This window comes from Vulpes vulpes, chromosome 15, assembly GCF_048418805.1.
Source record: "Vulpes vulpes isolate BD-2025 chromosome 15, VulVul3, whole genome shotgun sequence".
Classification (NCBI taxonomy): Eukaryota; Metazoa; Chordata; class Mammalia; order Carnivora; family Canidae; genus Vulpes; species Vulpes vulpes.
This window is the reverse complement of record NC_132794.1, coordinates 8646616-8665805: the sequence shown is the minus strand read 5'-3', so window position 1 is coordinate 8665805 and position 19190 is coordinate 8646616. Positions and strand designations below refer to the sequence as shown.

At 47.5% G+C, this 19190-nt stretch overlaps 1 protein-coding gene across 1 annotated transcript; it reads right to left on the bottom strand.

Moving 5' to 3' along the window:
• Positions 1 to 1803: 1803 nt before the first annotated feature.
• CLDN14 (claudin 14) lies at positions 1804 to 13200 on the bottom strand. Its single transcript, XM_025986487.2, has 2 exons — positions 12840 to 13200; positions 1804 to 2899 (listed from the first exon to the last, which is right to left on the bottom strand). The coding sequence occupies exon 2, from the start codon at positions 2851 to 2853 to the stop codon at positions 2140 to 2142; it is 714 nt and encodes a 237-aa protein (XP_025842272.1). The 5' UTR covers positions 2854 to 2899; positions 12840 to 13200; the 3' UTR covers positions 1804 to 2139.
• Positions 13201 to 19190: the final 5990 nt, after the last annotated feature.

Genomic DNA, 19190 nt, shown 5'->3' with positions numbered 1-19190 from the left:
TCTCCAAGACCCCTTGAGCATGGAGGCACAGCTCTCAGGCACAGCCCTTCTGCAGAACAGGGTATTCTCTTGACATGTTCAGAACTTGAAGTTTGGGACAAAGGCATGAGCCGGGCACCATCAGGGGGAATCATGGGAAGGCTGTGAAATGGATGGATATAGAACAGGACTAAGGTCCCCAGGCTAACGGGAGAGCTCTGTGTGTGTGTGTGTGTGTGTGTGTGTGTGTGACCCTGTACAGCTCTCTGACCATGTGATTTAGATCACAACCAGAAAGCATCATCGATGTTCTTAAAGAAGTCCGAGCTCATCTGGTCCTCTCAGCAGTGCTTTGGAGCTAAAAGAGAAGTAAACACACTCTTGTACCTGTTCTGATGGCAGCTGCCATCCTGCTTCTTTTTTTTTTTTTTTTAAGATTTTATTTATTTATTCATGAGAGACACAGGCAGGGGGAGAAGCAGGCTCCATGCAGGGAGCCCGACGTGGGACTCGATCCCAAGTCACCAGGATCACGCCCCGAGCTAAAAGCAGATGCTCAACCACTGAGCCATCCAGGTGCCCTGCCATCCTGCTTCTGTCCCCAGAAAAGGAGCTGGTGGTGTCCTGCAGGGCCCTTGGGCATGAGCAGTGCTCCTAACTGGGCTTCTTGCCAATGCCTAGATAGCTAAGTAAGCAGCCACTCCTGATTTGTCTTTTTTTAAATGATTTTATTTATTTATTCATGAGAGACACAAAGAGGCAGAGACACAAGCAGAGGGAGAAGGAGGCTCCCTGCGGGGAGCCTGATGCAGGACTCGATCCCAGGACCCCGGGATCATGCCCTGAGCCGAAGGCAGGGCAACTGCTGGGCCACTCAGGCATCCCTGCTTTGTCTTTTTATTTATTTATTTATTTATTTATTTATTTATTTATTTAATTTTTTTATTAGAGTTCAATTTGCCAACATATAGCATAACACTCAGTGCTCATCCCGCCAAGTGCCCCCCTCAGTGCCCATCACTCAGTCACCCCCACCCCGCACCCACCTCCCTTTCCACCACCCCTCGTTCGTTTCCCAGAGTTAGGTGTCTCTCATGTTTTGTCTCCCTCACTGATATTTTCACTCATTTTCTCTCCTTTCCCTTTATTCCCTTTCACTATTTTTTATATTCCCCAAATGAATGAGACCATATAATGTTTGTCCTTCTCCGACTGACTTACTGCACTCAGCATAATACCCTCCAGGTCCCTCCACGTCGAAGCAAATGGTGGGTATTTGTCTTTTCTAATGGCTGAGGAATATTCCATTGTATACATAGACCACATCGAAAGATGGACACCGAGTCTCCTTCCACAGTGTGGCTATTGTGGACATTGCTGCTATAAATATTGGGATAGTTGAGAACTTCCCTAACTTGGGAAGGGAAACAGGCATTCAGATCCAGGAGATAGAGAGATCCCCCCCCTCCCACCCCGCTTTGTCTTTTTAATGCTGACTTTTGCTTCCTTTCTAGTGGGGGGGCTACCACTAGAACACATTACCTTTACTGTGTGATTTACGTCCCCCGTCTTTTCCCCCCAAAGCCCTGTGCTTCCTGCCCTGCCTCTGCACTTAAGCTGGAGTTGACAGTTTTTGGTGGGTGTTGCTCAAGCAGCTTTTCGATGAGTATCAGCCCAGCCCTCCTCTGATTTTCCCATCATGTGTGGGTCGGGGCTCCTCGCCGAGTGTCCCCATTGCTTTGCCGCGTGAAGCTGTGACGGTGTGCGGTGGTTACAAGATCTTAGCAGACAGGACAGATCGGAAACAGAAACGGATACTGTCTATTTCGTGCACGACCACATCCAAAAGGTTTATTCCTATACCGCAGACAAACCCCACAGACCAAACTCCCGAGTTGCTTTGCATTCAGCTGTTATTAAATCACCCACATAAATACATATAATAAATAAAAAAAACAGAAAGGATTGTTGTAAGTCTTTGGTATATAGAGCTCCTCTCCTCCCATTCCCCCCTCCTTCCCTGTGTTTTAAGCCCACTCCCCTCACGATCATATTATTCCTCTGGACACGAGAGTGGCCCAGAAGCCGACCCTGGGCCGGGACCATGCATGGGTGCCACCCTGGGGTCCGTGGGCTCGGGGAGGGGCAGGCCCTGGGCACTCACACATAGTCGTTCAGTCTGTACCCGCTGAGCGAGGCCGAGGTGGCTGAGGGGGCCCGGTTGTCCTTGAAGGCAGCGGGGGGCCGGTAGGCGGGCGCGGTGGTGGCCGTGGTGGCCCTGGGCGGCACCTGGTGGGGCCCGGAGGGCACCTCGTCCAGGCAGGACAGGCAAAGCAGCGTGCCACCGATGAGCGACAGGGACGAGGAGATGAAGCCGAGGTAGAGGGCCTGCCCGAGCTCGAACTTCATGCCGCTGGGCAGCAGCGGGTTGTAGAAGTTCTGCACCACGTCGTTGGTGGTCCAGGAGACGGCCACCATGCACAGCAGGCCGGCCAGGAGGAAGAGCACGCCGCCCAGCACGGCACACACGGTCTTGGCCGGGGTGCCCTTGGCGCAGCGCGTGCACTTCATGCCCACGACGGCACAGGCGCAGGCGGCGGCCGACAGCAGGCACGAGATGACCATGAGCGCGCGGGCCGCCTGCAGGTCCCGGGGCAGCGCCAGCAGCGAGCGGTAGATCTGGCACTGGTAGATGCCCGTGCTGTGCCACACGCACTCCATCCACAGCCCCTTCAGGTAGGACACGGCCGTCAGGATGTTGGTGCCCACGTGCGCCGTGCGGCGCCAGTGCGGCAGGATGGTGGTGATCAGCGTGCCCACCAGGCCCAGGAAGCTGAGCAGGAAGCCCAGCAGCTGCACGGCCGTGCTGGCCATGGTCCGGGTGCCCGCTGCCCGGCTCGCTCAGGCGCCCGCCGGAGTCCTAATGAAGCCGGGGGGGAGGAAGGAAAGGAGTTAAAGATTATCTCGCTGCATTTATTTCTGCCACCGAAACTGAGTTTTCCATAGGCAGTTGGTATGACAATTAACATATTTTTCAAAAACAGTTGCTGAGACTTCACTGGGTGAAGGAATGAGCGGCTGGGCTACGACACTTTCCCTGGAAGGCCAGAAGGGGAAGGGACAGGGGCAGGAACCCCGGCGGGGACCGCAGCGAAGGGCAGTCCACACCCCCCACTTGCCATCTGTCAGCCCTTAGCAAGTGCATGTGGCAAGTTCTACCTTATGTCTACCCTGAAATTACTTGGCCAGTAATCACTTCGGTTGTTAAACCGGCCACAAACATATGGTCTCATTCATTTGGGGAATATAAATAATAGTGAAAGGGAATAGAGGGGAAGGGAGAAGAAATGTGTGGGAAATATCAGGAAGGGAGACAGAACATGAAGACTCCTAACTCTGGGAAACGAACTAGGGGCGGTGGAAGGGGAGGAGGGCAGGGGGGTGGGGGTGAGTGGGTGACGGGCACTGAGGGGGGCACTTGATGGGGTGAGCACTGGGTGTTATTCTGTATGTTGGCAAATTGAACACCAATAAAAAATAAATTTATTATTAAAAAAAAGATAAACCGGCCAACGGACTGACAAGAGTCAAGTGGTGTGTTACCTACGACTTAGAAATCAGCCTGTGGTGGCCCGTCAGGGTGGTGACTTCCCTGTGCTCTCCGGGTGGGAGAGGTTTAGCACCCATAGGCGGGGCTGATGCTTTCTTCCAGAATCCTGAGCTGGATGTGAATTTAGAGATTGCCCACTGATGCCAGGGGCCAGGGATGACCAAGGTCACCAACCAGCTCCTTAGGTGCTCAGCCCAGCACCACGAATCACCCACCACCCCCTCCAGGCAGGCCGCCTCCCCTCTCACCTCTCTGCAGGGCGGCGGGCTTGTTGCAAACCAAGCACGGCCACCTGCCTTTCCGAGAGACAAGAATGCGGAGCCATTTCAGAGGTTTAAAAAATTCTAACCATGGCAAAATTCAGAACACTTCTTGGGGGCAGGGACCCAGCACCTGTTTAGTGCCAGACAAATAGGGGACACTCGGGAAATATTAGAAGGAAGGATGGAGAGAAGCAGGGTAAAGGATGCAGGGAGGAGAGGAAGGGAGGAAGGAAAGCGGGAGGGCCAGCAGAAATACCCCAGTGGCCACCCCTGGCTCCTCTCTCTTGCCTGGGGCAGGGTTCCAAGCCGTGTTGCCACCCCTACCTGCTGGGTGACTTGGGGGGTCTCTCTGGGCTCAGCTTCTTTCTCTAACATGAGGGAACTAGACCCCAGAGCCCCAAAGTGTCTCCTGGTCCTGAAGGGAGAAAAGGGACGCTTCTCTGATAACAAGTCACTTCAACATTCCAAACCAAGGAAGACCTCAGTAGGCAAAACCCATTTCTTCCTTCATCTCAGTGAAGTGCGGGAGGCTGCCAGGAGAGAACGGTGGGCTGGCAGGGCCCCGGCCCTGCTGACGCTCACTATGACCATCTTTAACCCCGGGTCCCTTGGGGAGAAATCCCCTACTCAATTACCATCATCTTGCCGGATTTATATGGATGTATATGGGGCTTAGATGTCTGAGCGTCGTAGCAGGAGATTCTTAGTTCTATGCTGGTTAACAAACAAGCAAAGCTCGGTGACAGCATAACGGTGTGGTGCCAAACAGGACATGCAGTCCCCTGGCAGTGGGTTTTCTTGGGCCTTTTAAAGGATCATTTGTTCAGGACACAGTGTTTTTCACTTACACTTGACGCTGACCGGCCCCCTGCACCTCATCAGGATGCTGGTCCCCTTGAGGCTCTGCAGGAAGGCTTTTCCTTCCACTCAGCAAGTGCTCACTTTGTGCAAGTGCTGGGTCGGGGTGGGGGGACCCTGACAGTGCCTGTTGCCCAGAGCAGCCTCGGCTGCCCTGCAGTCACTGCCAGGGAGGAGAGGGGGCAACACAGGGGTTGCTCTGATCTGTGGGCCGGGGCAGCTTCAGCAACCCCCACCTGATGCGCTGAGCACCCTAGCAGAGCTGACACCAAAGCTCCAATTTCTGGGTGTAAGCGATGCAGGGTGCTGCGTGTGCCTTGACTTAATGTTGCCCAGTGTGTTCCCCATGCAGCAGCTGTTCATCCTGTTTTCACACAGGGAAACTCTGTGTGGGGGATGAAGTTCTGTGCCTAGCCTGGCTGGTCCTTTCTGTGGTTAATTCCTCTTACAAACACTAGCTTCTTCAAATAAATAGGAGCAACACTGGTGTAAAGAGCGAGAGGTGGTATCATCAAGGCCCTTCTGGAGAGTTGACTCTTCTCCCCAAAGACGTCCCAAAACATTGGTCTCAATCCTTTTGCAGTGGTTCAGGCAACCAGAGTGACCAACTGAGCCGGTTTGCTGAAGACTGAGAGGTGCCCAGGGCAGGGGACTTTCAGCCTGAAATCAGGACAGTACCAGGCAAACCTGGACAGTTGGTTCCTCCAGGTAGCCCAGAGGCTGCGAACTTTTCCAAATGGCCTTTACAATCCTTCTAGGCCTGCCCGGTGGCGTCCCCAGGCTGATGTCCATGCAGGCTGTCCCAGGTCCACGGCTTCTCAAAGCTCTTGCTTGTCAAGGTCAATCATTTTAAGTACACTGATCCTCAAGAATGTGGCATAAAAGCTAAGCCTGCTTGACCCCATTAGTCTAGGGAAGTGGACCTGAAGTTTATTAGAGGTCTAAATATTTATGGAAAGCCATGACTGCTAATTTTAGAAACCATTAGGTTTCTATTTTTAAACTTGTACCAGGAGGACTTGCTAATTTAAGAAGTGAGTGTTAATGAACCTCCAAGTCCCAGCTACCAGCTCCCCACCCCTTCCCTGTAGTTACCAGCAGCTGCTACTGGCATTAAGTCATAATTCAGCTTCCCTGCAACCACTTTTCACTTTGGGGCCATTCGATGGAAAAACAACTTCAAATGAATGCATCTCCTTGGAAACCACATAAAACTCATCCCTGATACTCCGGAAGGATCTTGCCCAAGCATGCCTCCCAAGAGGGGCTGCGCATGCAGGACTCAATGAGCCAGCTGTGTTGAAGAGCTGCAACTGGCTTCACCTATGGGCTACTCTTTTCCTGCAGACGTGTGTGTGCCTGTGGAAACATTTGCTAGTGAGACGTGAGTCCAAGACAAATATGGTCCTAAGAATCAAGTTCCAAAAAGACCTTGACAGGCTGGGTGGGTGGGGCTGAGCGTAACAAGATAACGCATTCCAGGAATAAAGGTTGGGTCTTGCATTTGGGTTCACAAAGTCTCCAAAGCCCACTCCGAGGTGGGCAATATGCAACCTAGTGTGTGAGTGAGCAGGATTTAGGGTGGCATTTCCCAGCCGATGTTTCTGCCACGCTGTGTTTGCAGGAGGTCTTGCGTGAGGACATAACTGTCAGGTGGGTTTGGGAGGCATCGAGACTGTAGGCCCTCTCACCGCTCATAACAGGCGGGTATGCATTGCGAACCTCCCAGAAAAGTCTGGGTAGCATTTCCTAAACTTCCTTGACTAGAGACATCCTCTCTTGACTTTTCCAGGGAACGACTTGAAGTCAGATCACTTGGCAAGCAGACTGAGAGGATATAAGTCCCTTGAAAGTTTAATGGGGCAACGGTGAGTTAGAGTTGCTAAACCAAACAAAGCAAAACAACAAAACAATCTGATTTTGGGGAGGCTGAGTGAGCACAGATTGGAAGGCCAGCAGGATGTAGGGTTTGCCCCCAGCAGAGTCTCAGAAAGCCCCAGGGCTGTAACAGCATGAAAATCCATAAGGGCAGCTGTGAAAAATGCCAGGGCACTTGTCAGCCCTTCCAAGAGGATCTGGTTTTATGAGCACCAGATCTGAGAGGTGAGGGTTTTTTTTCCATATAAACTTTTATGTTGTTCCTTCCTCTGTTGTCTGTGAGATATATACATACATATATATATATATATATATATATATATATATATATATATATAATTTATGAAAGAAAGATTTTTTTTCTTTTATGAAAGAAAGGATTAAAAAAAAAAAGCAGGAACTCTCAGCATATGGTAGAGTCTCTCCATTGTGTTCGGCCTCCCAGCCTGCCTGGACTCCAGCTGTGTCCACTTCGGAGTTTTGTCTCCCAGTTAGATGTCATTTCAACAGCAATGGCCAGTGGGGACAACCTGGAAGGGACAAGGGACAGAGGCATTGTTCGCCCAGCCCCTCTTCCTGCTTTTTTACTGTCCAGGATCCCTGAGACATCTAGTTCATTCTTCATTTTGTCCAGTCTTCTTAAGACCTTTCTCCTGCTTGATGAAGTGTGAGCTCAGGTCTCTCTGGCCATCCAGACTTCCTGGAGGGCTGCAGGTGTGAGGCCAGTAGGACATTTGAGTCACATGATGTTCCCATCCCTCAAAAGTCTCACCTTTGGCTACCTGTAGCTGTCCCCCACCTCACTCCTCGAATACTCAATCCCATTATGAATAGCTCACCTATGGGAACACATGGCTTTCTGACTCTTCCCCACCTGCACTGCTAAAGGGCATGTGGGACCTGGCATGGGAGTGGTGCAGGTCATTTATGAGGAAGGAGGGCAGGAGCCAGATGTGTGGGGATTTTTTCTTTTTTTACCTCGAATCCCCTGGATGCTCCTGTCTGGGTGAAAAGTAGGAAGGTTTAGCCACTCAGCCTCTCTCCAGCCTTGAACTGCCCTGCAGCAGGAGCAGATTTTAGATTTAAAGCCATTTGGGAATGGACCATCTCACACATGTCTGCCTCAACAGCTCTTGATGTGGTGGTGGATCCATAGCGGAGACAGCAAAAAACCTGGTTTCCTAGAGCTTATCAAGGAAAAGGAAGAGCTGCCTTTTAAAAGAAGATGGTCCTTGGACTTTGAAAGAATGCAGAGTTGTCTCAACTTTGGTGTTCAGCAATTTTAGAAAACGTCTAGTTCCAAAAAGCTGTCTGTCCTTCTTGTCACTCCAACCAGACTGGCTCTTCATTGCTGCTAGAGATATTTCACAAATGCTGCAACTTGGAAACTAAGAATAAACTCAAGGGAGATTTGGATTCACCTTAATGAGATTAATTAGCAAAACTAACATGAGAAAATAAATGACTTTTATGGTATATCCAAAAGAAATAACTCCAACCAGTATTTCCTAAGTACATGTTGGATACTGTATTTCTTGTTAACGTACAAAGCAAAATGGATTTTTTTTGCTAGCAGCTTAGGTATCCTCTGGAGGTGCAATTAGAGTGCATCTTCTTACACAAATATATAAGGATTATGAGAAAGTGATAGAGTAATATCTTGGAAAAACCATTTTATATTCATTCAGGATGGGCCCATACTGTGGGTTTTTTGGCTCTAAAAATGAAGTTTCCTTAATTACCATTCCAAACTTTCTGTAACTTTCCTTGGGTTATTTTTCAGACTGGCAGGCATCTGTATTTTAAATTTATGAGGACTTCTCTGCCATCTACACATGTTGCAGAAGAACTGCAGTCTTTCTGTGACAGCCAGAGACGGAATAATTGTATGACTAAGTTATTACTACCATGGTGGTTAGGACTTGCTCGTGTTATTTAGGGATATTCATGTGAAATATCTTGCCCGCATCATATAGACATGACAATTTATAGATTAAATTTTTCCCCTGTCTTTTGGATGACCAAAGAAAAATCTATTTTTCATAATAAGGACTGGTTTGGGGAAAAGCCTGTGTTAATACAAATGAAAACCATGGCTATGTGGTTGGATGCTTGTAGAGACCATTTTCAACTCAGCAAGATTGAGCAATCTATTGATTTAGTGAAAAATGCAGGTTTAAATAACCACAGCCGTAAAAATTCTAAACCATTTTTCAGAAGGCATTATCTCTCTAATTTCAGCTCACCAAATTTCATTTAGAATCCATTAAAAATACAGCAGATAAATATTTATAAATGAAACTATTGAATTTCATGTACTAAAACATACTGGATGGCTGTTTTTCCTGACAAGATAGTTGTATAGATTTCTTATGTTGCTGTTTTTCATTTTTCAAGGTATAGAAGAATAAAAATCTGTTATACAAGAAAAATATTTTTAAAAAATATGAGGCGCCTGGGTGGCTCAGTTGGTTAAGTGTCTGATTCTTGGTTTAAGCTCAGGTCATGATCTCATGGGTCATGGGATTGAGCCCAAGTTGGGCTCTGTGCTCAGCAGGGAGTCTGTTTGAGATTCTCTCCCTCCTCCCCTCCCTCAACTAGTGCACACACATATGCTCTCTCTCTCCCTCAAATAAATAAATAAATAAATAAATAAATAAATAAATAAATCTTTTTTAAAAAGAGTAAAAAGACATGGGTATTGTCTAAACTGTTAAATTAAATTATTCATAGTTAAAATGTTCCAAGGGAAAGCTTTATGTAAGGGGTGTTATGGATTGAATTATGTCCATCCAAGAAGATAATGTTGAAATCCTAATACCTAATGCCTCAGAATGTGATTTTATTTGGAAATAAGGTTGTTGCAGACGACCCATGGGGTGTGAGAGCTAGATGTCAAATGCAGCCCCATTTATTGAGAAGATGAAGACAGTAGGAGGTGGGCAGTTTTGGAGAGCAAAGGGCAGAAAAGAGGAGTTTTGTCTTGAATATGTTGAATTTGAGATGCCTATGACTGCCCAGGTAGGGACATCCGTGGTTAGATTTGGGACACAACAGCATAAATCTGGGATTAAGAGCCGTGAGATTGGATGAAAGCCTAGACCTTCGTCTTCCCAATGACTCCAGGAGCCCTCCAACGTCAGAGATTGGGTGATGAGGACAAGGTAGCAGCACGGGACACAGGAGTGGCCACGAGGAGGCAACCCAGAGTGGTGAGTGCGAAAAGAAATCCACATTGGAGAGAGTAATCCATTATACCAGGTCATCAGACAAATGAAGTAATCTGAGTACTCAGAAATGACTGTTAGATTTAGCAACGTGAAGGAAACTGCAGACCCTGGTAAGCACGGTGTTAGTGGAGTGATTTTATGGGTTCAAGAGAGAATCAGGATGGGATACATTAGCCTAGAACATCCTTTCAAGGACTTGGACAATCAAGTGCCCTCCCAGTGCCCCCCAGAGTTTTGTTCTTACCACCCCAGTCCTCTTTCGGGGACCCCAGCCTGTCCTGGGCACTCAGCCCACCTCATGTATTGATCTTGGCCAAGAAGTTACCCCAGGAGGCATTTACATTTTCCTGGATGGCCCCTGGAAACAAATCTCCTTCTGTCCTTGGTCCCAAAGAATAACATTCACATTGGTAAGGATATGACTGGCTCAGCCCTCGGAGGGAGACCAGTGATACTTTCAGGTATGTGCTTTTAAAACATTTAAGAAGTTTAGAATTCGTTGGGTCAGGCATGAAATTTCAGATTGCAGAAGTCCTCATAAAGGGAAAAGCCTCACTGATGAAATAGTGCATGGCATTTCTAGCTTAGTCTTCAAACATAGACAAAGGGCCATGTTGTGCATTTTTCTCTGAAGAGTACAGGCCACCATTGGTTACTTTTGCCCATCCTCAGGACTTCTGCAGAAGAAGCCGGTGTAAAATGAAAATGGGGGCCCCTTGTTCAAAAATCACTAAGAATTTGAAGATGAATGAAATATAAGCTAGTACAGTACATTAAACAAGCATGGGGCTCTCCTGAGGGTGGGGTCCTATGGGACCTGGCAGGTTGAAGCCTGCCCTGCTGGTTCTGGATGGAGTGAGGAACTGGACGTTGGGATTTTTTTCTCCCTTAAACCCATGAGTACACCTTGTTGAGATGTTGAAAGGAACAGGAGACACTTTTGCAGTGTTCTGCAGGATAAAAAATATGGTTTCTTATGTTTATTTTTTCCTCATTTAAGTGCAGCCCAGATGCCTCTGTAAATATCTGCCAAGGAGGAGCCTTTCAAAAACAAAGCTATTGCTGGTCTCCTATGCCCAAGAACGGCCTCCAATGGAAACAGACCTGTCGTACTAAATCTGTTTTCACTTTCCTCTTGTTCCAGGGAGGCTGTAGGTGTGCACGGCATTGGGTGTGCACATCCAAGTCTAGGGAACAGCTGCCTCTGGGTGGTTTGCTGCTTCTGGGAGGCTCTGCTCCAAGCCCCTACCCTCTGGTAGGGTCCCCAGCCCCTAGCAAGAAGTGGTGAGGTTTCTGAGTCCCAGATACTCCTTGTCCCTTCCAGAATCCCCCACATGGGAGGCCCTCTGAGAGCAAGCCCTGGGCACCCTCCAGCACACGGCCCCCAGTGGAAAATCCCCGGTGCGTTATTGCTATTGGCAGCCCAGGGAAAAGCCTGTGGCCCTGGCGGCCACTGGTCCCGCAAACAGTACGAGGAATATGAAGATCAGCTGCAGGGAGGAATGTTTGAGTTTAAAAATGCCAAGAATCACTCCTGAACTGGCAAGATTGACTGTCTACATTTTAAAAAAAGACATCGGAAGAAGCATTGAAAACAGCCTTTTAGACTTCTTGTTCTGTGTAATGGAAGATACTCTCTGATATAAGTGGAGAATAACTTTTTAAAAACAAAAACTGACGTTCAATTGTATTGATTTTTACTTTAAAAAAACTGGAAAACAAATACTTACAGTAACATTTTCATGGTACCAAAGAAAGAATCTGTGTTTCTTCCTTTTTTAAACAGATTTCTCTGTAGATGCTTAAAAAGCATTGGTCCCATTATAGATGTGGGTAAGTAAAACACAGTAACCATAAGAAATTTTTGCCAAGGAGATGGTGCCAGATAAGAATGGAGGCCGACTTTAAGTCTCACTAATTTGAGCTAACAGCTCAGCCTTAAATGACTCACCTGGCTATCTACATCATAACAGCTGCTTCCCAGAACTGTCTAGAAGATGCTGAGATAATATATATGTAAAAACCTATAAGCGCTGTAAGGACACCCAACAAATGCAAAATCTGTGCTGCTGAAGATTTATCATCATTACAGATAAATCCATTCCTGACTCCATCGAAGCCAGCCGAGACCTGGCGCTATCGCTGGAGAACACAGCAATGGGGGCTCTTCTCTGGTTTCCCAAGACTTCAAAACTAAACCGAGTGATTAAGAGATTTTTGACCTTGAAAACTGCAGGAATTAAATCTCTTGGTGGGAATGTGCAGCCAAAAGCCAGTGTCCTGAGTGACTCCACAGTCTGGGGACCCTCTCAGGGCGCTAATCCCGGATCCCTTTCTACTCTGCCTGTGGCCCTCCCAGCAGGCCTCAAGAGGACCGCCCATCTTGGGAAGACCATGGCAGCTGTTGGGGATGTGGGGTTCAAGGTAGTTGAAGGATTAACTCACGGATCAGATTGCATGGAAATTCCCCCGTTTTACCCTTATTAGGAGAGATCTATAACTCTCCTGCCCCTTCTCCCATGCCTTTGTGTGTGTGTGTGTGTGTGTGTGTGTGTGTGTGTGTGTGTTGGTGGAGAGGGGTACAGGTTGTGGGGAGGAAAAAGCTCCCATGCCTGGAAACTCTGGATGCTCCATTTGGCCCTCTTTGAAGGAGAAATAAGCCAGTCACAATGCAAAGGGTTAGTGACAGTGAGCTCAAGCTGATGCCACGTTGAAACACTCGACAGATTTAGCCCTTGCTCCCGGACCGGGGCCAGCCAGTGATGAAAGAGTTCTGCCCAAACACTCAGGAATGGTGTCTTGTCCTTCCTGGCTCATTAGGAACCCAGCTGTCCTCACCCTTGCCTGCTGGGGTCCCCCAGGGACCTCCAACCCTGCGTCAGCTGCATTTCTGCAGAGGGATATGGACTGTGTCACCTGGAGAACCCTTGCCTGCCCATGCCTCTGGTCAGTGGTGCCTCATGGCCCCAAGACAAATGACTGTCAATCCTAAACCCTCCCATAGCCTCACCCCAGACTCACATGCAGGGGCCCTGAGTCCCATCCGCTTCATCAGGTCCCTCATCAGTGGGGCTGCTCCCGACTCTGGCTGGGGGCCAGCCTGTGTGAAACAAGGATTCCTTAGGGATGCCGCCGTCCTGTCTTCCCTCTTGCACCAACCGGAAGCTTCAAAGCCAGATTCTCTCAAACACTTTTGAGAGAAAAGTGTTACCTTGCTCTTTGAGAAGGGCCCGCGTGGGCACATGTGTCATCGGTTGAATGGTTAACTGCCCTGTGTGTGATATGAGGCAGCTGGGCCAAGGCAGACTTTCAGGACCAACCAGAAATGTCCTTTCCGCACTTTGGAAAAATGCCCAATACATCTGAACATAGTCATCTCGTCCCTAAAACACCCTCTGGTGACTCTCCAGGGCTGACAGGATAAAGCCTTGACTGCCCAGCCCAGCACCATCCCGTCAGCCCAGCCCACCCGCCCACACTCCCTGCACCAGGCCCATTGGCTGTGCACTCCTCTGTGTCCTTACTCATGGCTTCCCAATGAATGGCCTGATTCCTGCCAAGGATCCCCTCCTTTGCCCCTGACCACCCATCCTCCCCTGGGCTGGTCACCTGGCAGTTGTCCCCATACTGTGTGGGACTTTTATCATATTGAGCAACTCAAGAGTTTCTCAACTTGCAGGCTGGTGTGCTGTGGACACAAGCCATTGAATTTTGAACCAACATGCAACTGCGTTTTATTTTGTCGGCTACAATCGCAGACTTGGGCAGTTAGGCGGTATATGTTGGTAGAGTATGGAACGGGGTGGGTCTTGGAGCACTGCGTGGAAGGAGGGCTGGTTTGGTACGAGTTGGAGATAACGGACAAGGTGAAATGTGAAGCCAGTGCCAAAAGAAGAAGCTGGCTTTCTTGGGATGTACAAGAAGTTTGGGAAGTAAGACCAGACATAGTTCTGAAGGTAGGATAGCTCCTGAGGGTGGCGGAGGGAACAGGGCTGTGCTGGGGACACCCCCAGCCCATCCAGGTGCACAGCCAGCCATTCTGGGATACAGAATTGTTGAGAACTGTGGTTTAACTTGACCCACATGCCTAACCCTTTCTCATTGATTCCATTGCTACACTCCAAGGGCGGGGACTTGGGCTTCTGTGTTCTCTTCACAGCAGTCCTCCACCTGCACGGCGTTGGTTGATACTTAAAGACAGTGAAGGAACTCAACAGTGGGCAAACGGCCCTGAGCATGGACCAGAACCTGGCTTCTGTGTCCCTGGCAATGGGAGCCTGATGGCAGATGGTGTGTCTTGTGGAACCACTTCGAGGTTGGAGTAGTTCAGAAGTGTCTGTTAGATATTACTGATGGAGGATTGACCTGCAAACTAAATCCACGTAGCTTTTTTTTTTTTTTTTTAAATCTCTTCTTCAGAAGTAACCGTTATAAACAAAATCCTCTTTGGTTCAGAGCCATCACAGGTCCAGAGCCTCTTCTCTTCAGTAACTATCATCTATAGTAAAATGCACCTGCACGATCTGTAGTTTTAAGCTGGAAATGTTGGGGGATGATCTGTAATACTTTTGTTTTGGGGGGTGATTTGGCTGCAAGTAATACACTTAGTTTACAACTGCTTTTGATTTCTTGGCACTGACTGTATTTTTGGGAAATCCTGCAGAGACAGACAAAATGAGAACCCCAAATTGTTTAAAAATATTATGATTTTTAAAATAAATGCTACATTTAACTGTGAGCAAAGTAGACATGATATTATGTTTTGTAGAACTTTTGTTAGACCTTTATTAATCTTGATTTTTCTCTGGAACAATTCATTCCTGTTTCTGGGCTGAAGTGTGACAGCTCCCAGGCCCATGGCCCTGGTGAGTGGCTCCTGATGAACAAATGAGCCTTTCCTGGGACAGAGGGCAAAGACACAGGTTTATCAATTATTGATTAATTGATTGATTGATTGAACTCCAGCATATGTGAGCAACAGGTGCTTGGTGAGCAAGACGGATACTGCTCCTGCCCCCTCAGAGTGTGGGGTCTCAGGCACACAGAGCCAGCTGTACTAGGGACAACTGGCAGGTAGGGAGGCCACCTTGGGGGCTCCAGCCCTCCTTTCCCACCCGGGACTCTCATCCTTGTTTCTCCTACCCGCCATCAAAGTCCACTCTTGGATACTTTTTTAAACTCTCAGGTGCAAATGATTCATAACAGCTTAACATTTTACCCCGCCCAGGAGGTATTTTTAAGTCTATGGGATAAAGATTTAATAGTGAAATCTCAAACACCGATCAGGGGACATAGGAGCATTGGGAAGAAGAAGGTCTTCCCCTAAAATCATTCTACTGAGCTAGGGTGACTTCTGTCTTTGTGGATATGATAGAAGCCAGTAGATGCTTCAGATTAGATGCATGGGCAGATACATTAATGGATGGATGGATGGATGGATGGATGGATGGATGGTTGGTTGGATAGACAGATGGACAGAAGATGGATAGATGAATAGATCACCTTTATTCTGCTCTCAACTGGTGTTTGAAGTCTGATTTATTTTTTGATTTCTCATATTGCTGAGCTAGGGTCTGACACACATTAGGGAGTGGGTAAAAAGTTTGTTGAATGAACAAATTAATGAAAGGGAGGTTATATATATGCAATAAACCTGTGGTTTGGGTTACTGTTTTGGGCTCCTTTTGATTTGGGTAACACACAAGCAGGCAACTTGAGTCTGCAGTTAGCAGACTCTTAGCTCTCTTCTTGGGGTAAAGGCCATTACAGAACTTGACCTTGCTCAATTTATCGACAGCATATCCCGTGGAAGCCACTAGACTCCCATGGAAATTCTTGTTCCAGATTACATGTTAAGTTGGCACAGGTCCAACTGTGGTGGATGCCTCGTATTAGTAGTAACAATAATAAAATGATCCTTAATACTAACATAGCACTAATTGTGTGCTCGCTGTGGTTTTAAGCACATTACATATATTTACTAAATGAACCCATAAAATAGCCCGTTACTCTAGGCACTACCATTAACACCATTTTATGGATGAGGAAATGGAGGTTCCAAGAGGATAAATGACCTGCCCAAGGTCATCCAGCTCTAAGTGGCAGACTTGAATCCAGGCAAATTGGCCTCAGCATCTGGGTTCATATCACTATATAAACCAGATCCCCAAAATCAGTTGGTAGCTGCCAGGCTCCTGTCACTGAAGGAGAGTTTTTGCTGCTTCTTCAGAAGGAGGGCTCTTACAGGCATCAGGTTGCTAAGGTGCTGGCTCGGGGTCCTTTTGACGTCCTGGCATTGACAATAGTGTTATCTGTGGAGGGACCAGCTTGGTGGGGAAGGCTCCTTCCCTGTCAGCTATTGACTCAGGCAGGAAGAGAAGCCCAACTGCAACAAAGAAACAACCAGCCTCACAGCCATTCCACCCTGCAACAGGGCTGAGGGTGCAGGGACAGGTGTGCATCCGTGTATCCATCACAGAAACAGGAAGTCTGGCCTCTTTACTGAGGATGACTGGGGGCTTGCTGGCCTTTCACCGGGAGGGGTATGGGGCATGCCAGGCCATCCATGCTCAGCCACAGTCTGCATTTAGAATTGGGAGCCCTGGGGCCACTTGGAAGAAAAGATACTTTCTTTAGGGAAATACCCTAGAACTGCCCTGAGACAAGTGAGACAGGAGGAGGGCGAGAATATGATCATTTATGTGTGAATGTCTGTTAAGTCTGGATTTGAAAATCCCATATTTTGGGATCCCTGGGTGGCGCAGTGGTTTAGCGCCTGCCTTTGGCCCAGGGCGCGATCCTGGAGACCTGGGATCGAATCCCACGTCGGGCTCCCTGCATGGATCCTGCTTCTCCCTCTGCCTCTCTCTCTCTCTCTGTCTCTGTGATGACTATCATAAATAAATAAAATTTGAAAAAAAAAGACTTATTAAAAAATAAGTCTTTGAAAAAAAAAAGAAAATCCCATATTTTTGGGTTTAAGCGGTGCTTTTCTGACATAGAGAATGAATTGCAAAGTCAGACTAGGGGATTATTACTTTTTCACCAAGCGAGTAGCCTTCAAAGCTGTCCAGTGTATTTGTTTCCTGGGGCTGCTGTAACAATGTACCACAAGTTGGGTGGCTTAAGACAATAAAAATGTATTCTCTCAGTTCTGGAGAAGTCCAAAATCAAGGTAGCAGCAGGGCCTCGCCCCCTTCTAGGTCTAGGTAGGATCCCTCCTTGCCTCTTCCAGCTTCCTTGCCTCTTCCAGCTTTTTTTTTTTTTTTTCATGTCATCTAAGCCACCCAGTCTGTGGTATTGTGTTATGGCAGCCTGAGCTAAGACACAGTCCTAGCAAACTAGCACAGAGAACTAAAGGGCTAAGTTGAGGGGATTCCCCAGAAGAGAAAAATAATGAGATATGAGGATAGTCTTGGAGGAAAGAAGCTGATCAATAGTTTGGATACTGGATGCCAGGGGCACAAGGTGTGGAGGGAGTACAAGGAAGGAGGCCAACAAGAAATTTTCATTTGGGGGGTTGCAGAAGGATTTGTATGATGTTTTAAGTACCTTTTATTACTGGGATAGAACTCTTTTGGTAAAGGTTTGAGGATCATTCTGGGAACTGCCTGCCTCCAGATTTCTTTTAGAGTCAGACAATAAAGGTCCCAAGATTAATGCTTTTTGGCTGTCAATCCTCAGCCCTCCTCTGCCTGCAGTTTGTATTACTCCAATCTCTGCTTCTGTCTTTACATGGCTTCTTTCCTTTGTGTCTCTTTCGTCACATGGCTTCCTCACCCCCTTTTTAAGATTTATTTTAGAGAGAGAGAGAAAGGAGAGGGGCAGAGAGAGAGGGAAAGAGAGAATCTCAAAAAGACTCCTCCCTGAGTGTGGAGTCCAATGGAAGTCTTGATCCCAGGACCCTGAGATAATGACCAGAGCTGAAATCAAGAGTTGGATGCCCAACCGACTGAGCAACCCAGGCGCCCCCAGCATCTCCCTTTTATAAGGACGCCAGACATACTGAATTAAAGCCCACTCTAATGAGCTCATCATAACTTGATTGTATCTGCAAAGACTCTATTTCCAAATAAAGTCATTTTCACAGGTACCAGAATTAAGAACATACCTTTTGAACATACCTTTTTGGGGGGACAGAATTCAACCCATAACAGCTGGTGATATCTGTGGCTCACTAGTTCCTTACTACATGGAATGAGACCGTGATTTTCATTAGGACCAGGGAATCTCAGCGGGCAGCACTGATACTTGAATGCAAGTTAAACTGATAGAGCAGAAGACGCTGTATCAGTCAAGTTCATTTCCAAATACAGAGCACAAGCAAGATGCCCTCCTAATCTTATGCTTTGTTTTGTTTCCTGAAGTTTCTTCCTTGGCTGCCTCAGGACACATTCTCATCCCGAGTTAAATGACAACAAAGTGAAAATGAAGACAAACCAAGTAACGGTCTGGAAGCCACGCAGCTAGTAGGGGAGAACCTTCATTTTCCATCAACTATTAATTATAACCTTTGCCTATTTCTTGAAAGAATCCTTCAGAAAGAGGTGCCTAGGTGGTTCAGTAGTTGAGGCTCTGCCTTTGTTGGCTCAGGTCATGATCCCAGGGTCCTGGGATCGAGTTCCACATCGAGCTCCCTGCGGGGACCCTGCTTCTCCTTCTGCCTCTGTCTCTGCCTCTCTCTCTGCATCTCTCATGAATAAATAAATAAAATCTTTTAAAAAAAATCCTTCAGAAATAGCTAGGGTTAATAGTGCTTTGTTCTACCTGGAAAGAGTATCAGAAAGAATTTTGCTTACTGGGGACATTTCCAATACACAAGTGAACTGATGGCAAATGTATTTAATAGGGGAGACCACGGGGAAATAAATTAAATGGGTTCCTGTTTATGCTTTTATCCTGGAAGACTATGTAGATTTTAGTTCAAGCAGGGCTGTCTGAACATAAATATGTTGGCTAATGCTGGTCACTTGGTATGAAATGGGACATTTCTGAAACTTAAACAACACATCTGTGACACATGACCTCACTTATATTTATCTGGTGCCCATGATGAAGCTGACAGCAACCTCACCAACACACATTTCAACATGATCCTGTTTTTGCTAATTGTTCTTTTTTTTTTAATTTTTTATTTATTTACTTATGATAGTCATAGAGAGAGAGATAGAGAGGCAGAGACATAGGCAGAGGGAGAAGCAGGCTCCATGCACCGGGAGCCCGACGTGGGATTCGATCCTGGGTCTCCAGGATCGCGCCCTGGGCCAAAGGCAGGTGCTAAACCGCTGCGCCACCCAGGGATCCCCTGCTAATTGTTCTTTTGTACTCTGGACACAGGAAGATTTAACCTGTTGGATGAGATAGATACCAGTA